The following is a 19834-nucleotide window of genomic DNA, read 5'->3' as shown; positions in this document are numbered from 1 at the left end:
GAGTTAATGGTAACACATGAAATTATTTACAGATCTGAGAACTATTTCACATTCTATTTTTCTTCTTGAAAACAACATTTTATTTTTCCCTAAATACATTTAAGTAAAGGTGATAATTCTTTTGACTATTCCTTTAAACAAAAAATGGTGTTTATCATAGATTCAGAACTTTACTTTTATAAGGCATTAAAGGGTTTTACTTTGATTCTTTACCAAGTTGTTGCTTTTTAAAAGAAACTCTGAGATAGCTTTAATATTTAGATTCACTCAACCTCTAAAATTACTGACCATAAAAATCAATCAATCTAGTCATGGAATTTGGCATTCAAAATTCCATTAATTAATTAATCCCCATGGGAAATATATATTTTACTTCAAATTGAATTCTTTGAATTCTGAATAAGGAAATTTCAAATTGTTATGCATGTTTTGGGGTTCCATCCATGTTTCAGAAAGGAATTTTAGGTAAAAGGAAAGAATAAGAGAAGATAATTGGAAGTATTTCAAATTAAAGAGGATAAATCCTATAATTATACAAATTTCTTGTCCAACACTTTTATATGAAATTTACAATGACATAAGTATAAGAGATGCTTATAAGAACAATGGCCTATGAGGGCAGCTAGGTGGTACAGTAGATACTGTACCAGCCCTCAAGTTAGGAAGACTTTAGTTTAAATTTGGCCTCAGTTATTTACCAGCAGTGTAATCCTGAGAAAGTCACTTACCTCCTGTTGTCTGCTTTAGGTTCCTCAATTGTAAAAGGTAAAATAATAAACCTACCTCCTAAGGTTGTTGAAAAGAGTAAATGATAGAATATTTTGTAAAGCACTTAGCATAGTACACAAGATACATTTGAATAAATATTGATTACATTTCTTCCTGCCTTCCTCCTTCTCTTCTTCTGTCCATCCTTTCCTTTTTCTCTGCCTCCTTTCCCTTCATATTTCTCCTTCCCTCCCACTCTCCCTCCTTTCCTTTTTTCTCTCCCTTCTTTACCTTTTTGTCAATTTATTTCCCTAATTCAATGGCTTATATATCTTTTCAAAATGAGGTTCCAACAATTCATATGAAAACTACTGATTATAGGGAGAATGATTCAGTTCTGAACTCAAAAATAATCAAATTTATAGGCAGAATATTGGAAAAATATAGTATTTTAGTTTTTCAAAATGTGTAATTATAATATATGAACACAAGATGGACCTCCTGTAATATGCTATACCGTAAAGTGAACTCATACAGTTCTACATACTTCTTTAAAAATATACTATAAAAAGTACACAAAGTACAGCATAATTCAGGATATAAGAATTATAGCTTTGATTTTTTTCTTAGTCTCTATAGTATTCAGGGTCAAAGTATTTATTCTTGGGCTAACATCCTATCAAACTAAACTATGAATATCAAAATAGAAAGATATGCATTGCCCTGATTGAATGGGTTAGTAACCCAGTAATTATTTTGGAGAAAATAAACAAATTCCAAACAAAGAGATCATTATGCCAAATTCCTAACCAATGTCTTATATTTAAAATAATGAGACTTTATGTTTTCAGTAGTTTTTCAGTTCTGTCTGACTCTTTGTGACTTCATTTAGTTTCTTTCTTTCTTTTTTTCTTTTTTTAGAGATACTGCAATACTTCTGTTTCATTTTACAGATGAGGAGCTCAGGCAAACAGGATTAAATGACCTGCCCAGAATCACTTAGTAAATGTCTAGTAAGTGTCTGAGATCAGATTTGGCTCCAAGTCTTAATTTACTTCTGTTTGAGTTTTGTCATTCTATCTCCAGTTCCTGTAAGGAGTACAGTGTCTGGCACATAGTAGGCATTTAATAAATGGCATTGATGGCTTCTAGATGCATGTTTTCTCACATAACCACTTGCCAGATTCCCCTTTAACATGTCTTCCTGAAATCATCTTAGTATCTGTTGGTTTTGAATTATTTCTAGTAAAGCAGTGCTGATAAAAGAAAGGTAGCCATCAACTTCCTGCTAAAATAAAATGGCTGCCAGAACAAGAAGCTGTCTGTCTGATTCCCTGATTATTTCCACTAAAATCCTGAAGTTTGCATCAGATCAGATAATGATCAAGAAAACCAATAAAAAACTACCATAAGTAACAAAAGACCAATCTGAACTGCACAAAAAGTTACTACAAAGCCCACAGGTAAAAGGAAATAGAGTTCCCCAAGCAAAATGAAAATTAGTGAGATAGGATACATGTAGCTGGAAAGCAGCAGAAGGAAGAGGGCTCTCCTGAAAACTCCCTAGGGTGATCTGAACACTTCAGACTGGGGACCTTGAAAATCCCTTTTCTGTGTTGTCCTCAGTACTGGGCAGGGACCAGCATGGTGCCTAACAGGCAGTGCTGCAGAATACAGACCAATGCAGCCCTCCCACCCAGGGAGTATGAGACACCTGATTGTCTGTCCTGAATGCCGGAGAGAGTCCTGAAGCTATAATGGTTCCCTACACTTTGAAAATCCAGGAAGCTAACCCTCAGAGGTGATAGCGTCAGTGTAGGGAGCGAGGTTCTATTGTGAGGGTTTGAACAATATAAAAGGGAAAGTAAAAGGAAGGGTATACTAGAAGAGAAATAAAAAGGAGGGAAAACACTTGATATTTCTCATAGGTGGGGTACATGAAAACAATAGACAAACAGAGGAAGAGATTGGAGGAGTGGGCATCAGATAAATCTGATTCTTATCCCTAGCGGACAAAGGAAGATTGAACACACACATAGTATACACATACAGAGTTTGGTATAGAAACAAGAATTGAAGGTTAAGATGGAAGACAATACTGAGAATGGAAGAGTAACAAGTAAAATAAATTTTCTGATGCAGAAGAGGGAATTAAAGGGGAAGAAAGGAAATAAAAGAACTAGAATCTAAAGATTATCTTAGGCAATTGGGGAATGGCCAAATAAACTGTTATATGAATGTAATACATTCATAAAATGTGGTAACATGAATATATTATGCCATTAGAAATGACAAAAGAAATTATTTCACTGAATCCTAGGTAGGTTTTGATAAGATGAAGACATATATTTTTGCATTTTGGGGCAGTTACTATGTAGATTTATTTCAACTGAATATGCTTATTTATTATAAAAGTATTTTCCCCCCTTTCTCTTGATTAATCAGAGGGAAAGGGGTTACTCATAGTAATGTCAAAATGAATATCTTAATAAGTATAAAATAAGATTAGGTATTTGATTTCAAACTAAAAATCAAACTACTGAAAAAAATATCTAGGTAAGGGCAAAAACTTTTGATGAAAAATTTCCAAGCATAGTGAAAAGATTTATTTTCCTTTATTATACATGAACTCAACAAATTAGAGCAGTCTTACCAGCAGAAATTAATATGCTGTTACTTTGTGGACGGGATAGGACTTATCCTAGGAGAAAGATTTCTGTTGAGACTTCAGCCCCATCTGACTCACCATCTAAATTCATTGATTTATTCAGTATCATATTGATCACACTACAAAAATTTATTTTATAAAACTAAAAAAAGAGACAAAATGAATCTGAACAAAATATCAAGACTCTTAGTAATTTTTAAAAGTGGGGAGGAAAGGGGCCTGGCATACTCAAACAATACAACAAAGCAGTAATCACCAAAACTATTTAATACTAGTTTAAAAATTGAAAAGTTGATCAGTGGAACAGATTAGGTCTCAAGATCCCAAAATAACTGACCCGAATAAAAGAATGTTCAGTAAAAGCAAGGATGTAGCTCTTGGGATAAGGACCCTTTCTCATTATTTGACAACACTTCTAAGAAAAGTAGAAAGCAGCTTGGCAAAAATTTGGGTTAAATCAGTCTCACTCCATATTCCATAATGAACTCCAAATAGGCATATAACTTAGATATAAAAGATCATGTCATATGCATGTAACATGTATATGACATATTGTTACATTCCCTTTTAGAATGTTGTTTTTGATTGTTCTTTGTTCTTGAAAAGAACCATGACATCAGGGAGGTGATGCCATGACATGTAAATGAATTGGGGTTAAGTGAGGCAGGGCTGTGTAAAGTCATCAGCTTCATTTTCTCCTTCAGAGCCAAAACATACATCAGGAAGAATGGAGATGGCCCTGGATGCAGCTTTTTTAAGCTAAGATCTTTAGCAGGTTTCAGTTTGACTGAGGCAATGCCCAATTAGTGATTAAGGATAGATAAGAAATGAAGCAGAAAATGGCCTCCTTTAGCTAGTTAAAAAACCAAACCTATAGCCATATCTATATATCAATAGGGAGAAGAAGACCCTCACTTCTTGCTATTTACATTCACTCTGAGCCAATTAGGGTTGCCCTGGTGCTTACTATTGACTAGTCAATGAAAGCAAGAGTGATCTGGGTTTAAGGCACAGTCCTTAAGAAAAAAAGCAAAATCTAGTCTGCAAACCCAAATAAATCTTTTAAGATTTCAGTAATCAAAATTTACATTTATTAGAATGCAAACTCCTTGTGAATAGAGTTAATTCTATTATTTGACCTTGTCTCTATCTAGCACATAGTAAGAACTCAATAAATACTTGTTAAATTGATTGACTGATGAATCACAACCTTGGAAGACTAACAATGAAACATATTTCCTATCTCTTGGCAGAGATATAATGAAGTGAAAAATGTAAAGACCCAGTCATTGCACAGATTTGTTTTGCTTACCTCTTCTCATTTACTTTAAGGGAGGTTTTTAAAAATAGGGGGTAGTTGAAAATTTAGGAGTAGTTAATGGAAATTTTAATAATGATACTCTAAAAAAGAAAGAAAAAAGAAAAAGAGTATTAATGAAACATTTAAAATACACAAAACATTATAGAGAGAAGTTCAGAAGGGGACAGAGATAAGCAGTATAGGAACTACCATTTTGAATTTAAGATACATTTGAAAAAACAATTTCTAAGAAATGAAGTTTCACAATATCATATACAATCTTCTTTTTTTCTATTCTACTTTATATAATGAAATGTTCATGCCTGTTAGTATTGGTCAAATTCATACTAATAAAAAAAAGAAAAAATTAAAAAGCAGTGTTTACTTTTCCCAATTTTATTTATATTACCATAGTATTTGGAAATCCTAAATACTTACTTTCCCAACATTTTAACTCAAATTTTACAGCACCAAATCATAAACTCCTATAAGTATCTTGGTCCCAAAAAAAGTGATAAAAAAGAAACATTTCACTTGAGGTTACTGAACAGAAATCAAAATATCAAAATAATTTTGTGCCTAACTTGATATACATTAGTATTGGGAGTTAACATTACATTAACAAACACTGAAAAACATATTTATTAAACCTATTAACTTCAAACTTAAAGCATTTGACTTTCTTAAAGCACTGGTGCAACCATGTGCTTCTCCCACTCCTTCTCCATCTGGCCTGTCTCTAATAAATTCCAGTAGCAACTTGATGCTTTCAAGGTCAAACACAAAGTCTTGTTTGGTGTCCCAAACCCTTTATAACTTAGATCTTCTCTGCCTTTCTAGTCTTTTTAATGCCTTACTCTTTGTCATGTATTCTTCAATGCAATGAACTCTTCAATGGTTTTCAGGCTGATGTGAATATGACATTTCATCATCTTGGCTCAGCATTTTCTCTGGTTGTCCTCCATGCTTGGAACACTCTTCCTCCCCATCTCTTTAGTTTCTTTTAGTTCTAAATAAAATCCCTTCTTTAATAGGAAGCCCATCTCAACATTTTGAATTCTAGAGTGTTTCATTACTTTCTATTTATATATATACATATACATGTGTGTGTATATATATATACTTATATATATATAATATACATGTACCATATACATATATGTTTGTGCTTATTTGTTTGCTTATTGTCACCTCTATTAGACTGTGACTTCCTTGAAGGTAGGAACTGTCTTTCATTTTTCATATTTGTATTCTTAGTGCATGACACAGTGTCTGGAAAAATAATAGACGCTAAATAAAGGTTTATTGACTATTCACTTTGTCTTTCTCTATAAAGTCTAAGGGGGAAAAGGAAGTATTATATGTAGGAAGTTTCTTTGTTTTACTCCCTGTTAGTTTCCTCTTTATTAACAGTAAACATCTTTTCTGAAATACCAAAAGGATTATATGTTGCATTCTCTTTTGGAATAGCCCAAAAAAGCCTAGAAATCTAGGTAGTAGAAAGGAAAGTAGGCAAATCAATCATTGGAGTAAGGAGGAAAAAAAAATAGAATAAGAAGAAAACTAATCTTGATGCAGACTGGTTAGAATAGATCCCTTCCCTTAGGAAAAGAAGGGCCAACAAGTAGAACAAAATAGCTAGAATAGCAAATGAGCCTGAAAGTGCACTCCCTGGCACCAAAGAAAATCCACTGATTCCATTGTTTATTTTTATCTGACATAATCATGAAAAAGATCAAAGAAATCTGAGAGTCTCCTTACCCTAAACAGGTAAATTTTAAAAGGCTGAAACTTATTTTGGCTACCTCTATAAAAGCACCCTACAACAGACCCTACAACTCTTAGGCCATTCCAAATCAGTTTAGTCTGCATAGAATCAATTTCCTGGATTGCAATACATGTATGGTTTCATTTTCCAGAAGCAAACCAAAGTGGCAGTGAGTTAGAAATTTATGTCTTCTTGCAAATTTTTTTGTACTTAATGTTTTATCAGTGATTTATATGTCATTAATACATTATTTTAGGTTGTTTCAAAAAATCATGTCTATATTTAAAGTATGAATATTGACTATTGATTAAGATATTCAAGAGAATATATTATGGGTTCTAGAACTAATTTCAAAAATGAAGTTCCCAAAGTATTTTAAACAATGGTGGTATCATTAGACAAATGTATGACTTCCCAAAATGAATAACCTGAAGACCACACTCATATGGATTTATAAGTACAAGCATATTTACAAAAAATCAGTACTATTATTTTAAATTAGCTCCTTGACAAAAAGTCTAGACATGAGTGATTTCAAAGGAAATCCATTTTATATACCCTATATATTACATCCTTCTACTTAGAAATCTTGCAGTGCCATGGTACTGACTTATATTTAGCTTGTGGCTTACCACAACTCTGTGATCTTCTCTTATTACAAAGTGAGATCTGAGCCATATATATAGTTTTTCTTTCCTAAATGATCTACTTACACTTGACCTCTATAACTAGTCGTATTTATTCTCTACTCAACTTTGATTCTCCAAGTTTCTTCCTGTTATACTCTATTTAGTTATCAATAAATTTAATAAGTATGTTTTTCAGAAAGAATTTGTTTATGAAAACAATTTCTTACCTTCTTTAACAGTGTTCTCTTTGGTTTGCATCAATTTTAGTAAAGAGTTAGTCTTGTCCAACTGAATATCTAATTTATTATTCTTTGAACTGATTTCTGACATTCTCTGGAAAAAATAACATATTGAGTTTAATGACAAGTCAAAATTATATTTTAATTCTTTTACTTTAATCAAGATGCATCTTGGGGTTTTCAGAAATAAGGACTGACTCTAAACACTAAATAGTGAAAGGACTATAAAAAGATAATATGTTCTAAAGCTGACTAGACTTTTGTCAATATTTCAATAACCCATTTTTACAAAAACCACATTATTACCCATTTTATCTGTGGTACCTATCTAAAAGCTGATGTCTTCAGCAAAACATACTCAAAACACAAATTTCTGGAAAATCAGGAAAAGGGATAAGGGAATTAGAAGAAAGTATGATAACTAGGAAAGAAAAAGAGAAGATGAAAAGAAAAAGAAGAGTAGCAAAGGAAAAGAACCTCAGGATTATAACTTAGAAGGATCTTGAGAGATTACCTAGTCTAACCTGCTCCCTCACTATTCTATAGAAGAGAAAAATGAAGCCTGGAGAAATCAAGCCTTTCCCTAATCAGACAGCTAACTATTGTCAGAGACTGATCTGCCATTCATGGATCTATTCTCTTAGTCTGTGTTCTTTCTATTACATCACCTAACCTACATAGAAAATAAAAAATGGAAAGATAAGTACAGAGTTAGATGGAAAGAAGGCTGAAATGTTGATCTTAAAGAATTTCACTTGATCAATGCTTCAGTTCAAGTATATTTCAGGCTTGTATTAATTTCTTTTCTCTATGTTGTTTATCTCATTCATTTCCTTCTTTCTTTTTCACATTCTCCATCATTCCATGGCTCCCTTTTATCCTTTAATCCAAACACTACTTCTTGGTAATTTTACATACCTTTTCTATTTGTGAGAAGTCATTTATAAGTTTGTCAAGATTCACCATGCTCATTTTTTTCACATTTGTTTCACCAGTTTCAATCATCTTTCTAGAAAAAGCAATAATATTTAATGTAAAAGAGTAAAAAATGATGGAAAAGAACTCCTGTTCTCTTATTAGCACATTACTGGTCCACAGTATTTGATCAAATTAACTGTTATCTCAGGAACCTCAGAAAGTCCTTGGGAAGGAAGAGAAGGAAAAAGAGTTGATCGCTCACAATTAATTCTGCATTGTTAGATTTGCTTTTATTCTCTAGATTTTAAAATATTTTTCCTTTTTATTATTAAAAATAATTTTTAATGTTAAACATGGTAGAAATATATGTTAAACCCAACATATGCATCATATTTTGGTGCATACATAATTGTATAATTATATTTCTTGCTGCACAAGAAAAATCAAATCAAACCAGAAAAATAATGAGAGAGAAAATAAAATGCAAGCAAACAACAAAAAGAGTGAAAATGCTTTGTTGTAAACCCACAGTCCTGTCTCTGGTTGTAGATGGCTCTCTTTATCATAAGATTGTTGGAACTGGTCTGAATCATCTCGTTGTTGAAGAAAGCCATGTTGTCCATCAGAATTGATCATCATATAATCTTGTTCATTAACACTAACACAAATATTTCTGCATATAAAAATGTACTTGTACGTAGCATTAAAAACTATTAAACTTAATAACAAAATTATGTCCCTTTCTGAAATTTTAAAATATTTTATTGTTCCTAGCTTTTCATTCATTTATTCATTTACTTAGTAACATTTATTCATTTATTCATTCATTTGGTATTTCTATAATCATCATCAAATTTAATTCTCTTAGGGTGCCTTGCTGCTTCAGTGACTATGGGTTCCTTGCTTCTAAGTGGTAATTGGTCTATAGTTAATGGAGACATCTGGTCCCTTCTCTAAAGGATTTGCTTCCCAGGATGGTGATTGTATTTGAAGCAGGACCAATAGGAATAGATATTTTCAAAGCTCTTAGATTCAGGATCCTTAAGTACCTTTATTCCAGTCTTAAGGAATGTAATGTGTTTGAGTCCCCTGGAACAGGCTGTCACCCTGATTCTCCCTTGGGGTCCTTTGAGAATAGCAGTGTTCTCTAGTATAGGGCTTCTTAAACATTTTCTGCTTGTGACCAATTTTCACCCTGGAGATTATTATGTGACTCTGAGTATATAAGTATACAAATCAAATTTATTAATAGTAAATAATAATTTTGTGACCCCCATATTCAGTTATGAGTCCCCATATGGGGTTAAGAACTATAATTTAAGAAGCTGGGCTCTAGACCACTGGCTCTGCTTTCTGCTCAATCTCTATAGCCATCAATAAGAGAAATCATAGTGGAGAAGGGCCCTTCTTTACCACCTCCACCAAATGCTGACCAACTGCCACCTGAACAAGCAGATAGGTCCATTGGTCCTGGAAATGGCAGCATTCCACAGACCACTTATCCTGCATTCAGAGAAGATTTCAGTCATCATTTTGGGAAGCAACCTCGGCAGAACTACAGTTTGGCAATTGTTTTTGTGGGTGCTGCAATAGTAGTTAGCAATCAGAAAAGAAAGTCCTTCCTACCAACCCCTTGACACTGTCAAATGGTTCATTATCAGTGAGCATTCAGCCATGGCTCTCCCCTGGCTCCCCACAAAGGCAGAAATAACCATTACCTTAGAGACAGGCTGGGTCAGATTAGATAGATCAGGCATCTATTTATTTATATCATATGCCAGTTGAGCAATCTATGTTAGATGGTTGCTTATATCACATTCTATATTTTTTCTAGTCACCTATGCTGACCATTTAATTTCTTTTTATAATCTTCTTATAATTTCTTCATTTGTCATCTTGCTGGTCATTTTGTCTGAAGACATGGAAGCATTACCAATGTTATACTTACCAGCTGGTTCAGGAATAGGATTAATATCTTCAATACTATCTTCTTGTTAGTGCTGCTCAGATATCTAAGCTTTTGGCATTGTGGGTTGGAATTTACCAGGATAAACAAAGCTTCAGTACTTGTTCATCTGTGTTGCAATCAAAGAATTTGGGAATATTTAGTGTAGCCTAGCAGTTCATTTTTTAGTGATATTGGAGGTTTAGAGGAATGGAGTTCCCTGTTCTGGAATCCCAGTGAATTTTTCAATAAAGTATTTTTTTTGACCTGAAAGGTCTCTTTATTTTATCATTTATTTATTTATTTATTTATTTATTTAATAGATTTTATTTTATTTTATTTTATTTTATAATAACTTTATATTGACAGAATCCATGCCAGGGTAATTTTTTTTTTTTTTAACAATATTATCCCTTGCACTTGTTTGTTCCGATTTTTCCCCTCCCTTCCTCTGCCCCCTCCCCTAGATGGCAAGCAGTCCTTTACATGTTGGATATGTTGCAGTATATCCTAGATACAATATATGTTTGCAGAACCAAACAGTTCTCTTGTTGCATAGGCAGAATTGGATTCAGAAGGTAAAAATAACCCGGGAAGAAAAACAAAAATGCAGATAGTTCACATTCGTTTCCCAGTGTTCTTTCTTTGGATGTAGCTGCTTCTGTCCATCATTTATCAATTGAAACTTAGATCTCTTTGTCAAAGAAATCCACTTCTATCAGAATACATCCTCATACAGTATCGTTGTTGAAGTGTATAATGATCTCCTGGTTCTGCTCATTTCACTTAGCATCAGTTCATGTAAGTCTCACCAGTCCTCTCTGTATTCATCCTGCTGGTCATTCCTTACAGAACAATAATATTCCATAACATTCATTTACCACAATTTACCCAGCCATTCTCCAATTGATGGGCATCCATTCATTTCCCAGTTTCTAGCCACTACAAACAGGGCTGCTACAAACATTTTGGCACATACAGGTCCCTTTCCCTTCTTTAGTATTTCTTTGGGATATAAGCCCAATAGAAACACTGCTGGATCAAAGGGTATGCACAATTTGGTAACTTTTTGGGCATAATTCCAGATTGCTCTCCAGAATGGTTGGATTCGTTCACAACTCCACCAACAATGCATCAGTGTCCCAGTTTTCCCGCATCCCCTCCAACATTCATCATTATTTTTTCCTGTCATCTTAGCCAATCTGACAGGTGTGTAGTGGTATCTCAGAGTTGTCTTAATTTGCATTTCTCTGATCAATAATGATTTGGAACACTCTTTCATATGAGTGGTAATAGTTTCAATTTCATCATCTGAAAATTGTCTGTTCATATCCTTTGACCATTTATCAATTGGAGAATGGCTTGATTTCTTATAAATTTGAGTCAGTTCTCTATATATTTTGGAAATGAGGCCTTTATCAGAACCTTTAACTGTGAAGATGTTTTCGCAGTTTGTTGCTTCCCTTCTAATCTTGTTTGCATTATTTTGTTTGTATAAAGGCCTTTTAATTTGATATAATCAAAATTTTCTATTTTGCGATCAGTAATGGTCTCTAGTTCATCTTTGGTCACAAATTTCTTTCTCCTCCACAAGTCTGAGAGATCAATAAACTATCCTATGTTCCTCTAATTTATTTATAATCTCGTTCTTTATGCCTAGATCATGGACCCATTTTGATCTTATCTTGGTATACGCTGTTAAGTGTGGGTCCATGCCTAATTTCTGCCATACAAATTTCCAGTTATCCCAACAGTTTTTATCAAATAATGAATTCTTATCCCAAAAGTTAGGATCTTTGGGTTTGTCAAACACTAGATTGCTATAGTTGACGATTCTGTCTTGTGAACCTAATCTTTTCCACTGATCAACTAATCTATTTCTTAGCCAATACCAAATGGTTTTGGTGACTGCTGCTTTATAATATAATTTTAGATCAGGTACAGCTAGGCCACCTTCATTTGTTTTTTTTTTTTCATTAATTACCTTGAGATTCTCCACTTTTTATTGTTCCATATGAATTTTGTTGTTATTTTTTCTAGATCATTAAAACATTTTCTTGGAAGTCTGAATAGATTACTTTAGGGATTATTGTCATCTTTATTATATTTGCTTGGCCTATCCAAGAGCACTTAATATTTTTCCAATTATTTAAGTCTGACTTTTCAATAAAGTATTGAAGCCAATATTGGATACTCAAAAATTAGAAATTGGGAGAAATTCTGAGTCATTCCTTTTTTTAAATTTCCTATGCCTGAGAATATAGAGAAGATTTTATGCCAAGATTTTCTTTTCTCTAGACGTAGTGCAAAACCATCAAACTATGGATGGCCAACAAAAAATCTTTGCTTCCAGTGTCCTCATTCCATTTGTACAGCTTTGCAGAATTTAGGGTTACTTCCATGACCTGATGACTAATTAGATCTTTCTTATTCAATTTAGGGAGTGAAACAAATTATTTATTAGTGGGATTATTCTTGAAATATAAAAAGCAATATTCCAGTTACACTTTGGTTTACAGAATGACCAAAAAGAATTATTTGGAGCATTGTTACATCTCTGTTTAAAACAACTACATAAGAATAAAGCTTCTTTAATATTATCTTTTTTCTTTTTTAAAATAAATATTTTATTAGTACTCTTTAAAAAATATTGCTGTCTCATCTTCCAACTCCTTTCCACACAAAGAAAAAAAAGAACCTTCCATAGTGACAAAGCTGTAGAGTTAAGAAAAAAAAGAAAAAGAAAGAAAAAGGACCAAAAAAGAAGCATATGTGATAATGTGTGCCTTGTTCAACAACTATAGTTCACCACTTTTTTACTGAGAAGAGAGAAGCATACTTCACTAAAAGTCATCTAATCTATACTGCAATCCATTCAACATGTAAAGGACTCTTGCCATCTGGGGGAAGGGGTAGAGGGAGGGAGGGGAAAAATCGGAACAGAAATGAATGCAAGAAAGTAATGCTGTAAAAAATTACCCTGGCATGCGTTCTATCAATAAAAAATTATTAAAAAAAAGTCATCTAATCATTATTAGTCATTATACTGATAAGAGTTCTTAAGTCTTTCAATATTGCTTTCTTCTATTTTATTTTGGAGATAACTGTAAATTGTTCTCCTAATCTGCTAATTTTCTCTGGACCCGTTCTATTGTCTTCCCAAGTTTCTTTGAATTTTTAATATTTCACATTTTTAATGGGCAGTAATATTTCAATACTTCAACCTACTATAATTTATCCAGCTATACCCTACGCATTAACCATAATTTTGTTCCTAATTCTTTGTGAAAATAGTCCCTTTTCTTGTTTGAGTCATTTTATTAATGTCATTAGTGAACTAGACTTTCAAAACTTTAATTTCCATGACATAAGCAAGATAGAAAAAAAGGCAAGAAGGAAGGAAGGAAGGAAAGACCAAAGAAAGGGGGAAATTCTTCATCTTTGGTGGAGATTTACCTCTTTTATCTATCTTTCCTCTCTCAGCTCAGGAAAAGCCTTACAGTAGGAAACATATATTCAATTTCCCAATATCTCTAACAGATTAAGTCTATAAAATTGTCTAGCATTTAAGTATATCATCAACAAGAACAAGAGAAAATAACTCAGTCAAGGTCTCATGGGATAATCTAAATTAATTAAAAGCTATAATGCTCTAATAAACTAAGGAATTACTTCATAAAACTAAAAAATATCAAAATTTAAAGAAATAACAGGTCAAGAATTTCAAGGGGAAAAAATGAAATAAAAAGTAGAATGGAGGGAGAAAAGTACACATTTCAGCCTATAAGACTGTCATCATCAAAACAATTTCATCCTGAGGAAAGCAACACCACCAAACTCAAGACTGATGACAGCAAGGAGCTGATGTTAAGAAATTCAACAATATGTAATGAAAAACTTTTTTAATATCTAAGTTGATGAAGCTAAACTTAATGACTTAGCAAAGGTATATTATTCCTGACCACACACTATACAAGGAAGCTTCCAAATAGAAACCAATTTCTCAGCAAAGAATTCATTCAAACCATTTAAGATCACATTTAAAACAAAAATCTAACATTAATATTGATGAAAAAGGACAGTTGTGTCTGCCAGCAATTAGCACTGAAAACTAGTTAGCACTTCAAACTGAGCAGTCATCCAATTCCTCATAGCACTGATGAATACACTCTTTTTGTCCCCCAGCATGACCACCCACTTTGGTTTGACTAAGCTGAAGAAAACTCTAAGGACCATAAACAATTCTGTAAGAACTCTGGTGAATTTGTAAAAAAAAAAAAAAAAAATGTAGAAAAGCACCAGTGGATAAAATATTCCATGATTAATTCAAACAAGTTTGAAAGAACACCCAGAGAAATATATTTCAAATCCTCTGCAGAGCAAGACTCTGGAAAACTGACAGATACCACTAGCTAGTTTTGTTAACTAGTGGGAGATATTACACTTTTGACAATTTTCCTAATCAAAATAGTTAAGATAAACTTGTAAATGAGTGATTAAAAAAAGTTAAGATGTTCTCATTTGGCTTGTGTTAAAACTAAGTTTCAATTTCTCTTAAATTATGTTTTTTTTGTTTTTTTTCCCCACAAATTTATCCCAAATTATTCATTTCTCTTCAGCTTAAAAAAATTAAGTGAGTAGAACATACTTTTTTTTTTTTGGCTGAGGCAATTGGGGTTAATGACTTGCCCAGGGTCACACAGCCAGGAAGTGTTAAGTGTCTGAGGCCAGATTTGAACTCAGATCCTCCTGATTTCAGGGCTGGTGCTTTATCCACTGCATCAACTAGCTGCCCCAGAATATACTTCTTTATCTGTATTCCATTTTAATGGTTTTACTTTATTGAAATAATTTTGTTTTCATTCAAATCTACTCAAATCTCACCTTTCTACTGAACTCTAGTTTTGCATATTTAAAATGCCTATTAGACACTTTAAACTAGATGTCCTATGGACATTTACACTCAACACATCCCAAACTGAATTCATTACCTTTCCTCTCCAAACCTTCCCTTTTCCCTCACTTCTCTATTCCTGTCAAGGATGTGACCACCTCCCACTGACCCAGGCTTGAAAGCTAGCTGACATCCTTGGCTCCTCACTTTTTCACCCCTCATATCCAATCTGTTGTCAATTTCACCTTTATGATATCTCCCCCAAAGACCTCTTTTTCTCCTCTGATATTGCCACCACATTATTCAGGACCTTATCACTTCACACCTGGACTACTACAGGAGCTTGTTGGTTGGTCTCCCTGTCAATTCTTTCTCTACTCCAAACCATCCTTCTCTCACTTGTCAAAGTGAGCTACCTAAAGAATAGGTTGGATGCCCTCCAAATTACTGCCATGGTCCACCATGCCTACATACACATTCAATATACTCCAGTGCCTTTTTTTGGTTTCAGGGTTCAAGTATAAAATGACATTTCCCATTCAAAGTCTTTCATAACCTGATTCCCCTACTTTTTCAATCTTCAATCATCACCAGGCCAATGGTATTTTCAGAGGACGAACAGGGCATAGAAGAGAACAGTATTATTGGATTGGAAAATGATGGGAGTGGGCAGTGTAAAAAAAAAAAATTAATAATATTTTTTAAAGGCAGCTAGGTAACTGGACTCCTCCCGCAGAAGACTGTGAGCTCTTTCATAAAAGCAACTGTCTTTTGCTTTTCTCTGTGTGTATCCTCAGTACTTACCACAATACCTGGCTCATAGTAAGTGCTTAATAAATAGTTATTTGTTGACAGAACTTGGAATTAGGAAGATCTAAATTTGAATCTAGCCTTAAACCCTTATTAGGTTCATGACTCTAGGGAAATCACTGTTTTTTCATTTGTAAAATAGAGAGAGTGACAGTACTGGAGGCCACTATGGTGAGCCACTGATGGGTGAGCTAGGGGGCCTGGAGTCAGGAAGACCTGAGTGCTTGGACATATACTAGCTATGTGTCCTAAGCAAGTTACCAAAATCTCTGTTTGCCTGACATCCTCATCTGTAAAATGGGGATAAACACTGCACCTATTATGCTAAGTTGTGAAGATCAGATGAGTTAATAATTGCAAAATGCACAGGGCCTGGCCCTATATGTGCTAATTATTATTAACCACTAGCAGGGTTGTAGAGAGTTGTGAAAAGCTTCTGCAAACAGCAGGCATAATATAAACACTAATTATTATCGTTATTATTATTAGCAGGGTTGTCCTAAGGCTAAATGAGAGAACAAATTACTCCATAAGCTCTAAGGTGACATATAAATAAATCTATCATTATTATTTTTAAAAGGAATTACTGATGGCGGGGATAGGGTACCCACGGCTCCTTCCAGCGTCTCTACAGGAGGAAGCGTGACTTCACACTTAAGGCCTATCATGACGTCATAACACATGGCGCCCACAGTTCCCAGTTGTGGCCTCCCGGGAACCAGTCCATTTAGGTTCTGACCCTTGGGCAGGGACTCCCTAGAGTCTTCCCTCCTCTTTAGTAAACATCCTCAGTCCTTTTAAGGGTCCCTTCACTCCCACCCCAATCAACGGAGTTTCGTTTATTTATCTGCAGGGTCATGCTCTCTCACCTGTTCTTCCCTCCTCTTCTTCCGTCTCGTGTTCCCCCCCCACCTTCCCCCGCTTCCAGGTCCGTCCTCAATAAGCTTCCTCTGGTCTCCGGCCTCCCCCAAACAGGTTCCTACATCACTTGGTTCCGCCCCGCCCTGTCTTTCCCCACTTCCATCCTTGCTTGCTCCTCCTTCCATTACTGTGGCTGTTATGTTACTTACTCCAACTCCTCAGAGGAGAACTGACCTTGTCTCGGTCACCGAGAGCGAGAGGCGGATCAGTGACAGCATAACACAGTGTTACCTGCATTCCTACAGCACCTTTTCACTTGTCTGGGACTCAGTGTCTTCGTCTGTAAAATGGGCTAGAAGGATCTCTAAGGTCCCTTCTGGGGCTAACCCCACAGTGCTGTGACTTCGGTCCTCAGGATTGTTCAGGACAGCCTTGGCTTTCTTCACTCCCATTTTCTTCTCCCGCTTTCTCCCGCTTCTTATGCATCACCTCCAGGGCATCCACACTAGGGTGCTGTGCAGAAAGCAATTACTCGGTTCAGCTTGTATTGTTTATGGTGTGATCGATGAGCCTCCTTATTTTCCATTATAATTGAAGCTTTCAATGACTTATTTTTATTAATGTTTCATATTATTTTTGGATACTATATGTTCCGATTAGTTTAAGACAATGAAAATAAATCAAATAAAGGAATCCCTATTTTTCTTTATCGGCATCGTCCTACAGTTGAAGGGCAGCGAAGTGGTTCCGGGAAGAAACTGCTGGGAGTCAGCATGGTCCATCTTCCTGAGTTCGAATTTGGGCAAGTCACTTAAGCCTGTTTCCCTCAGTTTCCTTATGTGTAAAATGAAATGGAGAAGGAAATGGCAAAGGTTTCCAGTATTTTTGTCAAGAAAACCCCAAATAGGGTCAAAAAGAGTTGGACATGACTGCAAAACAAAACAATCCAGCTCTAAGATTTTGCTCTACTTCTGATTTCATGCTCCTTTTCTTATTTTCTTTTTAAAGGAAAAAGGAGTTGGGAGAGAGTTTTTTTTGTCTTTAGTGGTTCAATATAGCATAATTTTTCTTTTTTTTTCTTTTGTATCTTTAATATAATAAAGCATTTTTAAAAATAGCTTTTTATTTACAAGTTATATGCATGGGTAATTTTACAACATTGACAATTGCCAAACCTTTTCTTAAAATTTTTTCACTTTTGCTAATTCCTCCTTTAAGAGGAGGAGATGTACTTTAAAGATCAAATCTTATACATGAATATATAGATATCAAAACTCATTGTAAACAGAAGCTTTTATTCATAGATTCAAGGGTTACATAAATGACTTTGCTTAAAAGATTATTCTTCAATTTCAAATCACAAAAGACTTAGGATGGGATATAAAAATACACTCAAATTGTATACAGAGAACAGTTTATGTGAAATGAATTGTCTATAGTAATACAATAAAATATGTTCAATCATTTTATCTTCTTCAAATGGAACAGATATTACAAACATAGACTTTTGCTCCTAGAAGAACTTTAAGCAATGGCAATATCTTCAAGGTAACTCTTAAGTAATTTGTTTGGATCTCAGCAATACCCTATCCACAGATTTTAATTCCAGATTAAATAACAAACCTATGTAAAATCAGATTTCCCAATGACATAACATAGGAAAGCTCATAAATTACTTACCATTAAGATAACTGATTGCACTGAAATTCTTTTCCTTAAAACAAAAACAGAGGAGGTTTCAGACTTTAACCTCAAAAAATCTCAAAAACTATTTTTTCTTTTCTTTTTCTTTTTTTTTTTTTAACAACCTTTTTTGTCTTTGTTTAATTATTCCCATCTCTTTCTAACAGAATGAGTTACTTCAGGGACTTAATCTTATACATATGACAATTTCAAATACTAATTTATTTAAGTACTTAGAATATAAAATGACTTCAAATTTAGATTGAAAACAGCAAGATTTTTCTCACTTGCAATTTACTACACTAAATTACATGTTTTAGTATTAATCTAATAATATATTCAGTATTACATTGATAAATTTCCACTCTCCACTTGCCTCGATTATAGAAATTTGCTATGAGAAGAAGAAGCAGAGGACATGGTTATAACAGTATTAAAACTAGTCTTTCAGGCATAAGCCCCAGGGCACAGAACAATTCAACATGGGTTTTGTAGGATAAACCATCTTTAACTGTGTTTGATTTCAGGTAAGAGTCTTAGTTAAGTTTTAGGAACAGTCAAGCTTATGGAAAAGTCCCACTTCATGTCATAGGGTTATTTTGTTATGCCACAGTTCTCTTTAACTGTCCTGACTCAGTTTCCCTGTACGAGTTTCCCGTGTCTCAGTTTCCTTAACTGTTCTGTTTCAATCTCTTTAGTTGTAAATCCCCCTCTGACCCAGTAAGATTGAGGATTATTTGTTCAAAGGTTATAAATTAGCAAGATAAACAAGAGAGTAGGCCTCCTGACTCTTTTCTGTCCTCAAGGATATACAATATCCCTCTAAAATATTCCAAGATATCTCATTGATATCTTTACTTCTTTGTATTCAGACATCCTGTCTCTGGGTTTTCTAGGATTTATGGCTTCCCTGTCCTGATAGAGGTTTTCCCCTCACTTCTTACCCCTTCCTTTGTTTAGAGAAAAGGTATTTAAGAAGTTGGGGTTCCTCCATTCATAGCTGGAGGCTGGCGGCTGGCGGCTGTATGCTGTACGCTGGATTCTTTGGGATGACAGTCTCCTCCAGCCCTGGGACCAACATGGATTCCTTGGTCCCAGTATATTTATCCCTGTCTGACTGGATAATTTGAGATGAGAGTCCTGTCCAGTCAATCTTACTCTCCCATTAATAAAATATTAAAAACTCTCTAATCTCTCTCCTGCCTCAGTTTCTCCAGCATTACATTTTGGAGGTCCTTCCGAGATAATAGAAACTGAGAACTGGATTAGAGATTAGAGATCTCTCGGGCTCCACCTAGGCTGGAGGAGGTTTGGGATTTTGGTCTATTCCTTGGGAAAAGATCAGCACTCTGGATAGAAAAGGAAGCAGTTTTTCAGCCTCAGTCTGGCCTACAGTGGACAACGAGATCGA

General features: G+C 34.3%; 1 protein-coding gene across 1 annotated transcript in view; it reads right to left on the bottom strand.

Annotated features, from left to right (window-relative positions):
• The window catches only part of CCDC152 (coiled-coil domain containing 152), a 51343-nt gene extending 34781 nt beyond the window's left edge, over nt 1-16562 (bottom strand). Inside the window, exon 1 of the mRNA XM_051971073.1 lies at nt 16487-16562. Coding sequence (XP_051827033.1) covers nt 16487-16562 — 76 coding nt within the window. The remainder of the gene's footprint in view (nt 1-16486) is intronic.
• Between the last annotated feature and the right edge of the window lie 3272 nt (nt 16563-19834).

Source organism: Antechinus flavipes, chromosome 1 (genome assembly GCF_016432865.1).
Source record: "Antechinus flavipes isolate AdamAnt ecotype Samford, QLD, Australia chromosome 1, AdamAnt_v2, whole genome shotgun sequence".
NCBI classification, from domain to species: Eukaryota; Metazoa; Chordata; class Mammalia; order Dasyuromorphia; family Dasyuridae; genus Antechinus; species Antechinus flavipes.
This window is presented reverse-complemented; position numbering and strand designations above follow the sequence as displayed.